Genomic DNA, 12,506 nt, shown 5'->3' with positions numbered 1-12,506 from the left:
ACTCCCCCCCCCCCGCCACCCTATCATCAACAAGCTACAGACTTAGTAATGGCACATACTAAGGAAAGCTCATTGGCTTGGGAATTCTGGACCAAGCTAGATTTTGGAAAAGAGACTTCAGAGTACAGTTTATGGACCACAAGGTCTATATAAAGAGACTTCAGATACCGTAGTAGGACCACTAAGGTTATATAAGAGTACTTCAGATAGTATTATGGGACCATAAGGTCTATTAAAGGAGACTTAAATACAGTATAGGGACCCTAAGGTCTATATAAAGAGACTTCAGTACCAGATAGGGGACCACTAGGTCTATAAAAAGACTCAGTACGTTAGGGAACACTAAGGTCTATATAAAAGAGACTTCAGATACAGTATTAGGGGCCACTAAGGTCTATATAAAAGAGACTTCAGATACAGTATTAGGGGGACACTAAGGTCTATATAAAAAGAGATTCAGATACCGATTAGGGACACTAGGGTCTATTAAAAGAGACTTCGATACAGTATTAGGGACCCCTAAGGTCTATATAAAGAGACTTCAGTACGTATTAGGGGACCACTAATGTTCGATATAAAAGAGGAACTTCAGCATACAGTATTAGGGGACACTAAGGTCTATATAAAAGAGACTTCAGATACAGTATTAGGGGACCACTAAGGTATATAAAAGCTACCAAAGAGCACAATGACATGGGACCTTTAAGGGTTCTGGACTTTCATAGGGAGTGTGAACCATATATTTTATTGGCGTTTCTGTAAGTAAATATTGTTGTCATGGACGAGCAGTGGATATAGAGCAGCTGACATTTATCATTGTCTTTGCATAGGGAAAGTAAGTACAGTATATTAGTCATACACAAATATCACGAACATGCTTGATAAATGAGGCCTCAGATCATATTTCAACTGTCACGAGCTCCCTATAGATTTTCTTCATTACTAACCTGTGAACAAAACTATATCAAGAACCTTCAACACATATGAAGAGAAAAACTGCTTTACCCATGATGCTATTGATGACTTCAGTCCTTCCTGATGGTCCACAAGAGGGACTGGTCTTGTCTGCAGGGGTCCATGTCGAGGCAGAGGGGACATGCACGGATGTCATGTCTGGATGAGGAAAAAAACATCGAAGACTGAACTCAGTCAGTTTTTCAGTCATGTCCATACAGTTTCCACACGTTACACTGATACTGATGTTAATGATTTGGACATTTCAAAAAGGAGCTAGGAGTGTCACAATTCTCTAATCAGTGTTTGAGTTGACTTTCGATCAGTTCTCAATTTATATTTGTTTTCATCAGGGACAGGGAGCCACTGAATGGCAAAAGGGTACTTTTACAACAAGAGTTTAAATAACTTAGAGTTTACGAGGTGCAATTAATGAATCTTAATTTTACAGGGTAAGCTAACTTACCCTGTGTTTAGTGCCCATGCTGCCTGCGTAAGCTACGGTACCTGTATCTTAGCGCATGCTACTAGTAAGCTAACGTTACCCTGTGTCTTTAGCTGCATATACTGGTAGCTAACGTGACCTGTGTCTTAAGCTGCTGCTAATAGTAAGCTAAACGTACCCTGTGTCTTAAGCTGCATGCTACTATGTAAGCTAACGTTACCCTGTGTCTTAAGCTGCATGTAACAAAGCCGGTGAACTAACGTTACCCTGTGTCTTGGCTGCATGCTACTGGTAAGCTAACGTACCCTGGTGTCTTACAGCTGCATGTAACAAGCGGTGAACTAACGTTACCCTGTGTTCTTGGCTGCATGCTACTGGTAAGCTAACTTACCTTGGTCTTAAGCTGCAGTAACAAGCCGCGTGTGAGCTAACGTTACCCTGTGTCTTTAGCTGCATTGCTACTGGTAAGCTAACGTTACCCGTGTCTAAAGCTGATGCTACTAGTAAGCCAACGTTACCCTGGGTCTTAAGCTGCATTGTAACAAAGCCTGTGAGCTAACGTAACCTGTTTAAGCTGGATGTAAAAAGCCGGTGAGCTAAACGTTACCCTGTGTCTTTAGCTGCTCTGCATTGGTAAGCTAACGTACCGTGTCTTAAGCTGCATGCTACAAGTCAGTGAGTAACGTTACCCTGTGTCTTAAGCTGCATGCTACAATCCAGTGAGCTAACGTACTGTGTCTTTAGCTGACATACTACCCATAAAGCATTAAAGCATTATTTTTTCTTCTTTGGACGTGCGCAAGTTAGGCGGAATGGAGAAGGAAAAAGTACTGGGGGAAAAAAAACCTCGCCGCTGCTTGATTTCAAGATCTAAAGCTCATATTGAGTGATTTTAAAATTGTGACACCCTCCTAATAGGACTGCGACCCAAAAAACCAAACATGTGTCAGTGAGAATTTTTGTTCTGTTATTACCTGTCAATAAATCATATGAAACAATAATGAACAGCTTCTTACCAGGGGGGTGTTGTTTGGGAGCCTTCAACTCTATGGACCGATGTGGATTGTCCACAAAGCTCAAAAGACAGAAGATCATGAGAGATCAGGAAAAAACTAATTTAAATTCTTTGGAGCTGCATTTGGGAAACTGTAGGAGGGTGCGTGTTTAGGGGGAGGAAACAGGAGGATATCTCAGCTTTGGACACTGTTTTCATCCGTGCTTACTCAAAGTGCAACTGAATAAGTGGATTACACTGTAATGTCACATGAGATTACCATTCTTTCGCTGGTTTATTTTATAAGAACCATATTGGGATTGAAATGTTAAATAGTCAAAAAAAAAAATACAAGTAATGCCGTCACTGGGCTGGGAAACAGAAGAGGGGAAAAGTCTGATACACAAAACCTCAAAGTGGTCGTTGTTTGCAAGTTAGCCATACCGCTGATAATGTAGTTGCCAACTGTCAAGGTGTTTAAAGCATAATTTTATTATAAAAAGTACAGTACTGTGTGTTGTTTATGTTAACAAAGCTAACCTTGTATCGTATTCGGGTCGAATGGACCGATTTAAATTTTTATAAGAAGAAAAATGGTACAAGTTACTGTTTGTTGCTACCTGGAAAAGAATGGCCTCACCTTTTTCGGTGATAAAACATGTATCCTGACTCAATCAGAACTATATTCTGGATATGACACTTATGTTGTTTCCATAGGATTTTTAAACATGAATTATAATATGACAAAAAACGAACCCCACTTCCATTTTAATTGGTCCCAGTGGAGATGCTTACATTCCTAAACAATCTGTCATCTTAAATTGTTTAAAAGGGGAAAAGACTTGTGTATAGATTAGGAAGTAAATGTATTTCAGAATTGTGTTTTAAACCCCAAATAAGTCCGGTGTCGTGGACCCGAGGGTATGGAGGGGTCCCGGAAGTGAAGACAACACAAGGGTTAAAGTGACAAATAATGTTTTTTTCTTCCGATGTGTATTATCCAACGTTATAATTGTTGGATTCTTCAAACAACACATGCAACACTTAGCCAACCTTCTCATGGGACATGGGATTGGGCATCTGGTATTAACATGTCGATTATCTACATAATAACGCTAGATGGCTGGAATCTTGGAGGCCAATGCTGGTCTTCTCCCAACTTCAGGTACATTACTGCTGGATTATGTCCGCATTGGGTCGTATTTGGTTTAGAAGCCTTTAGAAGCGTCTACCCAGCTGTGGCATTAGGTATTAAAATTAGCTCCATCTTTTCCAGCTGCAACATTAAAGTGATCCTTACACACTCATCATGATAAAATCCAATAATATATTGTTCTTAAAATGGCCCTTCTGCATTAAGAGTACTTTTACCTGCGTAACATTTGGAATGTACTTTAGTATTTCAACACTGCTATTGCTACTTATAATTAAGGTTTGTGTGTGTGTGTTGTGTGTGTGTGTGTGGGGTGTTGGGGGGGGGGGGGGGGGGGGGGGGGGGGATGTTGGCTCGGAGGAAGATGGTAGAAGTGGCAAGACATGACTGAACCCCAACTAAGGAAAGGTAAATAGCAGAGTAATAGATTTTCACTATATTATACGTGTTTGTGACGATTAAGCCAAAAAGTTCGTGGGGACCACTAAGGTCTATATAAAAGCATCCAAAGAGCACCATGACATGGGACCTTTAAGGTTTCTGGACTTTCATAGGGAAGTGTTGACCATATATTTTATTCTGGCGTTTCTGTAAGTAAATATGTCTGTTCATGGACGAGCAGATGGATATAGAGCAGCTGACATTTATCATTGTTCTTTGCATTAGGGAAGTACGTACAGTATATTTAGTTCATACACAAATATCACTGAACATGCTTTGATAAATGAGGCCTCAGATCATATTCAACTGTCACAGGCTCCATTATAGATTTTCTTTCATTTACTAACCTGTGAACAAAACTCTATCAAGAACCTTCAACACATATGAAGAGAAAACCTGCTTTACCCATGATGCTATTGATGACTTCAGTCTCTTCCTGGATGAGTCCCAAAGAGGGACTGCTCTTGTCCTGCAGGGGTCCATGTCGAGGCAGAGGGGACATGCACGGAGTCATGTCTGGATGAGGAAAAAACATCGAAGACTGAACTCAGGTCAGTTTATCAGTCATGTCCATACAGTTTCCACACGTTACACTGATACTGATTTAATGATTTGGAATTTCAAAAAGGAGCTAGGAGTGTCACAATTCTCCTAATCAGCTGTTTGAGTTGACTTTCGATTCAGTTCTCAATTTAATAATTTGTTTTTCATCAGGGACAGGGATGCCACTGAATGGCAAAAGGGTACTTTACAACAAGAGTTTAATTAACTTAGAGTTTACGAGGTGCAATTAAATGAATCATTAATTTTACAGGGTAAGCTAACGTTACCCTGTGTTTTTAGCTGCATGCTACTGGTAAGCTAACGTTACCCTGTATCTTAAGCTGCATGCTACTAGTAAGCTAACGTTACCCTGTGTCTTTAGCTGCATACTACTGGTAAGCTAACGTTACCCTGTGTCTTAAGCTGCATGCTACTAGTAAGCTATATGCACCAACCGCTAATCTTTCCGATTACCTTTGTCTTAGCTGTATGCTACCACCCTTAAGCTACGTTACCCTGTGTCTTTAGCTGTATGCTACAACCGCTAAGCTACCTTTACCCTGTGGCCTTTAGGCTGGAGCTACCAACCCCTAAGCTAACGGTACCCGTTCTTTAGCGTAGCTACCAACCGCTTCACTTAACGTTACCCTGTTGTCTTTAGCTGTAGCTACCAACCCCTAAGCTAACGTTACCCTGTGCTTTAGCGTGGTATTGGGGGCTACCAACCCTAAGCTAACGTTACCCTGTGTCTTTAGCGTATATGCTACCACCCCTAAGCTACGTTACCTGTGTCCTTTAGCTGATGCTACCAACCGGCTAAGCTAACATTACACCTGTTTCATTTAGCTGTATGCTACCAACCCTTAAGCTAACGGTACCCTGTGTCTTAGCTGATGCTACCAACCGCTAGCTACGTTACCCTGTGGCTTTAGCTCATGCTACCACCGTAAGCTAAACTTTACCACTGTTTTTTTAGTCTTTAGCTGCTGCTACAACCCGGCTAAGCTAACATTACCAGGTGTACTTAGCTGTATGCTACCAATACCACCATTTGAGCTAACAGTTACTACTCATGGCGTCTTTAGTTGCATGCTGACCCTAAGCTAACGTTACCCTGTGTTTTAGTTGCATGCACCACCCGTAAGCTACGTTACGCCTGTGTCTTGGCTTGCATGTAGCTAGCCGTAAGCCTATCTACGTTACCCTGTGGGTCTTTAGTGCTACGACTACCAACCCGTAGCTACTTTACCCTGTGTCTTAGCTGCATCTACAGCCACGGCCTAGCTAACGTTCCCTGTGTCTTTAGCTGTATGCTACCAACTGCCTAAGTAACGTTACCCTGTGTCTTTAGCTGTAGGCTACCAGCAAGCAGTTACCCTGTGTCTTAAGCTGTATGCTACAACCGTAGCTAACGTTACCCTGTGTCTTCGCTAGCTACACCTAAGCTAACGGTACCCTGTGTCTTTAGCTGCATGCTACCACCGCTAAGCTAACGTTACCCTGTGTCTTTAGCTGCATAGTCTACTCAACCTAAGCTAACTTTTGACCCTGGTGTCCTTTAGCTGCATATACAACCGTGGAGGCTAACGTTACCCGGTCTTTAGTCTTGTAGCTGTATGCTACCAACCCCTGTGTCTTTAGCTGCATGCTATTGGTAAGCTAACGTTACCCTGTGTCTTAAGCTGCATGCTACAAGTCAGTGAGCTAACGTTACCCTGTGTCTTAAGCTGCATGCTACAATCCAGTGAGCTAACGTTACCTGGTGTCTTTAGCTGCATACTACCATAAAGCATTAAAGCATTATTTTTTTTCTTCTTTGGACGTGCGCAAGTAGGCGGGAATGGAGAAGGAAAAAGTACTGGGGGAATCGCCGATCCTGCTTTGATTTCAAGATCTAAAGCTCATATTGATTGATTTTAAAATTGTGACACCCCTAATAGGAGCTGCGACCAAAAAACCCAAACATGTGTCAGTTGAGAATTTTATTGTTCCGTCTGTTTATTACTCTGCTACAATAATATCATATGGAAACAATAAGAACACTTCTTACCAGCGGGGGTGTTGTTTGGGACGCTCTCCAACTCTTGGACGATGTTGATGTCCAACAGCTCAAAAGACAGAAGATCCTGAGAGATCAGAAACAACTAATTTAAATGCTTTTGAGCTGCATTGTGGGAACTGTAGGAGGTAGTGTTTAGGGATTAAAAGTGAGGATATCTCAGCTTTTGACCATTCTGTTTTTCATCCGTGTCTTTACCAAAGTGCACACTGAATAACTGGATTACACCTGTAAGTCAACATGAAGATTTACCATTTTTCTCTGTTTTATATTATTAAACTGAACATATTTGGGATTGAAAATGTTAAATAGTCAAAAAAAAAACAATTAATGCCGTCACCTTGGGCTCTGGAAACAGAAGAGGGAGTCTGATACAAAAACCTCAAAATGTTCCGTTTTTTTGCAAGTTAGCATACCGCTGATAATGTATTTGCCAACTGTCAAGTGTTAAAGCATAATTTTATTATAAAAAGTACAGTACTTTGTGTTGTTTTATGTTTAACAAAGCTTAACCCTTGTATCGTATTCGGGTCGAATTGACCGATTTTAATATTTTTATAAGAAGAAAAATGGTACAAGTTACATTTTTTTCTACCTGAAAATCAATGGCCTCACTTATTTCCTGTGATAAAACATGATTCCTGACTCAATTCAGAACATTATTCTGGATATGACACTTATGTTGTGTCCATAGTGGATTTTTAACATGAATTAAACCTTTGACAAAAAAACGACACACTTCCATTTTTAATTGGTCCCAGTGGAGACTGATTACATTCCCAAACATATTGTCATCTAATGTTTAAAAAGAGATAAAGACTATGTTAATAGATTAGGAAGTAAAATTGTATTTCAGAATTGTTTTAAAACCCCCAATAAGTCCCTGGTCAGTTGGACCCGAGGGATATGAGAGGGTCCCGGAAGTGAAGACAACACAAGGGTTAAAGGTGACAAATAATGTTTTTTTCTTCCGTATTGTCTGTATTATCCACAAAGTTATAATGTTGGATTTTCAACACAACACATGCAACACTTAGCCAACCTTCTATGGGACATGGGATTGGTCATCTGCGTATTAACATTGTCGTATTTATCTACATAATAACGCTAGATGGCTGTAATCTTGGAGGCCAATGCTGGTCATTTCTCCCCAACTTCAGGTTACATTACTGCTGGATTATGTCCGATTGGGTAGTATTTGGTTTAGAAGCCTTTATAGAAGCGTCTACCCAGCTGTGCATTAGGTAGTTAAAATTAGCTCCATCTTTTCCAGCTGCAACATTAAAGTGATCCTTACACACTCATCCATGAATAAAATCCAATAATATATTGTTCTAAAATTGGCCATTCTGCATTAAGAGTACTTTTACCTGCGTAACATTTGGAATGTAACTTTTAGTATTTCAACACTGCTATTGCTACTTATAATTAAGGTTTTGTGTGTGTGTGTGTGTGTGTGTGTGTGTGTGTGTGGGGGGGGGGGGGGGGGGGGGGGGGGGGGGGGGGGGGGGGGGCTTGTGGCTCGGAGGAAGACTGGTAGAATGTGGCAAGACACTGACTGAACCCCAACTAAGGAAAGGTAAATAGCAGTAATAGATTTTCACTATATTATACTGTGTGTTTGTGACGATTAAGCAATAAAGTTGTGTGTGTGTGTGTGTATTTAAATGAGACAATAACGTTATTTTGTGTCTGTAATTATGAGGTTGAAGAATTTTAATGAATCCATTCCATAAACCTAATGATCACTGCATTTCACGATCATATGCTGCTGTATGATCATCTTCCATTGTAGTCAGCAGGTTTATGTGTGGTTCCAGCCCCCTCCCCCCCCCCCAGATGATGTTACCTGTGCAGTGAGCAGATCCACTGAGGGGATGAAGTACTCTTCTTGGTCCACTGACATTAATGGCTGCTCCCTCGCTGCGCTGGCTTTCCCATCCTTTGCCACTGGGTTCTTACCCTGCAGACAAAGTCACATCTTTTCACCCTCATAGTGTCCACACCCACATCTACAGCACGTCTCTGTGTGTGTACTAGTGTCCACACCCACATCTACGGCACGTCTCTGTGTGTGTACTAGTGTCCACACCCACATCTACAGCACGTTCTGGTGTGTGTATAGTGTCCACACCACATCTACAGCAGTCTCTGTGGTGTATAGTGTCCACACCCACATCTAAGCACGTCTTGTGGTGTACTAGTGTACACACCACATCTACGGCACGTTCTGTGTGTGTACTAGTGTCCACACCACCATTACGCACGTCTCTGTGTGTGTACTAGTGTCCACACCCACACATCTACGGCACGTTCTGTGTGTGTACTAGTGTCCACACCCACATCTACGGCAGTCTCTGGGTGTTACAGTGTCCACACACACAGACGTCTCTGTGTGTGTACTAGGTGCACAAACACTACAGCACGTTGTGTGTGTACTAGTGTCACACCACTACAGCACGTCTTCTTGTTGCGTGTACTAGTGTCCACACCCACATTACGGCATAGTCTGTGTGTGTACTAGTGTCCAAACCACATCTCACAGCACGTCTGTGTGTGGTACTAGTGTCCACACCACATCTACGGCACGTCTCTGGTGGTGTACTAGTGTCCACACCCACATTCGGACGTCTTGTGTGTGTATAGTGTCCACACCCACATCTACAGCACGTCTCTGTGTGTGTACTAGTGTCCACACCCACATCTACGGCACGTCTCTGTGTGTGTACTAGTGTCCACACCCACATCTACGGCACGTCTCTGTGTGTGTACTAGTGTCCACACCCACATCTACGGCACGTCTCTGTGTGTGTACTAGTGTCCACACCCACATCTACGGCACGTCTCTGTGTGTGTACTAGTGTCCACACCCACAGCACGTCTCTGTGTGTGTACTAGTGTCCACACCCACATCTACAGCACGTCTCTGTGTGTGTACTAGTGTCCACACCCACATCTACGGCACGTCTCTGTGTGTGTACTAGTGTCCACACCCACATCTACAGCACGTCTGTGTGTGTGTACTAGTGTCCACACCCACATCTACGGCACGTCTCTGTGTGTGTACTAGTGTCCACACCCACATCTACGCACGTCTCTGTGTGTGTACTAGTGTCCACACCCACATCTACGCACGTCTCTGTGTGTGTACTAGTGTCCACACCCACATCTACGCACGTCTCTGTGTGTGTACTAGTGTCCACCCCACAGCAAGTCTCTGTGTGTGTACTAGTGTCCACACCACATCTACAGACGTCTGTGTGGTGTATAGTGTCCAACCCACATCTACAGCGTCTCTGTGTGTGTACTAGTGTCCACACCCACATCTACGCACGTTCTGTGTGGTACTAGTGTCCACACCACATCTACAGCAAGTCTGGGGTGTGTAATAGTGTCCACACCCAATCTACGGCACGTCTCTGTGTGTGGTAATAGTGTCCACACCCACCACAGCACGTCTCTGTGTGTGTACTAGTGTCCACACCCACATCTACGCGACGTCTCTGGTGTGTACTAGGTCCACACCACATCTACAGCACGTCTCTGTGTTGTACTAGTGTCCACCACCACATCTACAGCACGTCTCTGTGTGTGTACTAGTGTCCACACCCACATCTACGCACGTCTCTGTGGGGTTACTAGTGTCCACACCCACGCAAGTCGTCTGTGTGTGTACCTAGTGTCCACAACATTCACACTAAAGCACGTTCTGTGTGTGTACTAGTGTCCACACCCACATCTACAGCACGTCTCTGTGTGTGCACTTATATACAGGCATGCAAACAGGTTATGGGTAAAAAAGGTAAGAAGGACACGGCGGACCCTGACTGATATATTGGTGGGCCGATATTATTGGCCGATATTATGCATTTCCCGATATATCGGTATCTGCATTTATAATGGTAAAAATTGTTGTGTTATTGTTGTGACAATAAAAGAAATTATTTTATTTTGTGAAACAAGGACCTTAAGCACTCATTCTTTGAAAAGTACACAACTGGTGTCAAAGGAAGTCAAATCTCATTGTAAAGGAAAGCATTTCATTCTCACGTTATTAGCTGTGAGACAGCAAAGGCGAGATTATCTGCAGGTTAAGTCAAAAGCATCACTTCAACCTCACAAACATCCATTAGACATCATTTTAATTCTTTTAATCTTTTAATCTATTGATCCAAAGTCAGATCAAATAAATTAACAGCTACTGAATTAAAATAGTTTCTAATGCATGACACCTGACAGGTCGTATGGTGTAAATGAATTACAAATATACTTTACTTTGGCAAAAGAGTAAAGGTAATCCAGCTCACTGTCTGAAGTTAAACAGACAACTTGTCATCGTGGACAATCAGATATATTATTTTCTAACTCTCCCTACCTCCTTTTTGACAAAACTTTTCACCCTGATTTTGGACATTTAATGTTCCTGAGGCTCTGGGCTCGACCCAATGACGGAGGTCCTCCATCAGCAAGCTGCTCTCCATCCAATACCGTTAACTAAATGAATGGGGAAAAGAATTGCATTTGGAGTACACAGTCCGTACTCATATTTTGGATAAGAAGATTAACGTTGTGTAGTTTGTCATATAAGTTAGTTAACATTTAGGCCAAACTGCGTCCATCCCGCACTGCAAAGACACAAGCACCGATGAAAAACTCGGCATAGCTTCCCTTTAATGTAACGTAATTTAAACTAGATAGAACATGACAAACTTCATACATTGTCACGACAAGCTGGAGACCGTTAACTCACGTTAACTTAGCTAACATTAGTGAATGATCACGTTCATTATCAATGACAACTTCTTCAATAACGCTATCCGTTTGCTGTTGTACATTGATAATGATGATAATGATAAAAGTTTGTCTTCCCTAGTGGATCACTGCAGTGGATACTGTGCTGCTAGTTGTATCGTTACTTATGGGAAACAATGTTGTCAGTGAGTCTCGGACACGGATGTGTAATAAGGTCTCGGATCGAGCCGTGTACTTTACAGGGCATGTCTGTGTGAGAGCGTACAGCGGGGTCGGGGTGTAGGACCAGACCAGGTCACTCGGTGCGTGACTTGCCCTCTCTCTTTCTCCTCCACACCGTCACGTGATGACGATCACACATAAGCATTTTTAGGCATTAAATACATTATATTTAATATTAAAGCCTTGTCTCCTATTTAATAGGGGTGGTAATCACCAGACGCATACCGATACGGGTTCATCACAATACTTATGCCACGATACAATTTTATTGCCATTTTAAACATTAAATTAAACACACACTAATTTTTCCCAATTTCAAATGACGTCCCCAAAAGGAAACTTTCTGTTTCATCTAAAAAGAAACATTTCTCGGTTTGTTCATATCACTTCAATGTTAATATCTATTTTTATTGCAAAATGGGATTGTCGAGCAGACAAACTGACCAACACATAAATAATAAAAGATCGATATTAGGCGCCTGTGTATTGATACAGTATTGCCACTGAAAATACTGCAATACTATGCTGTATTGATTCCCCCCCCACCCCTATTATATAAGTGCATTGCATTTTTTCACTGAGTCCCCGTGGTATGACCAAAATATGGGAAGTCTTAAAAACCCTAAATATAGACAAAAAATGCTATTTTGGGCTACTACAATCATGATATTCCTGTTTCCAATCCTCCACCCATTGCTTCTACCTGCGGTGTGACACAGGGTGACACCAGTATGCCATCAGCCATCATGGGTGCTGGGGCCAGAGGATCAACCACGATGCTGCACCAGACCCGGGGTCCAAACTGCTCTCCGGCGTGGGCCAGGCGCCAGTGGGAGGTGTAGGAGCCGTCCACAGTGGGAGCACACAGCGCTACGCTCACTATCCCAACCTGGACACACACGCACACGCCCACACACGCACACGCCCACACACACACACACAC

At 42.4% G+C, this 12,506-nt stretch overlaps 1 protein-coding gene across 1 annotated transcript in view; it reads right to left on the bottom strand.

Annotated features, from left to right (window-relative positions):
- Positions 1 to 12,506, bottom strand: part of LOC116702575 (next to BRCA1 gene 1 protein-like) — a gene marked incomplete at its 5' end in the record, with an annotated part of 45,973 nt that overhangs the window by 14,260 nt on the left and 19,207 nt on the right. Inside the window, 4 exon segments of the mRNA XM_032536868.1 lie at positions 4,393 to 4,503; positions 6,581 to 6,656; positions 8,439 to 8,552; positions 12,267 to 12,452. Coding sequence (XP_032392759.1) covers positions 4,393 to 4,503; positions 6,581 to 6,656; positions 8,439 to 8,552; positions 12,267 to 12,452 — 487 coding nt within the window.

The sequence above is a fragment of the Etheostoma spectabile genome, chromosome 15 (assembly GCF_008692095.1).
Source record: "Etheostoma spectabile isolate EspeVRDwgs_2016 chromosome 15, UIUC_Espe_1.0, whole genome shotgun sequence".
Lineage (NCBI taxonomy): Eukaryota > Metazoa > Chordata > Actinopteri > Perciformes > Percidae > Etheostoma > Etheostoma spectabile.
Note: the sequence above shows the minus strand (reverse complement) of the source record. Positions and strands in the feature narration are given on the sequence as shown.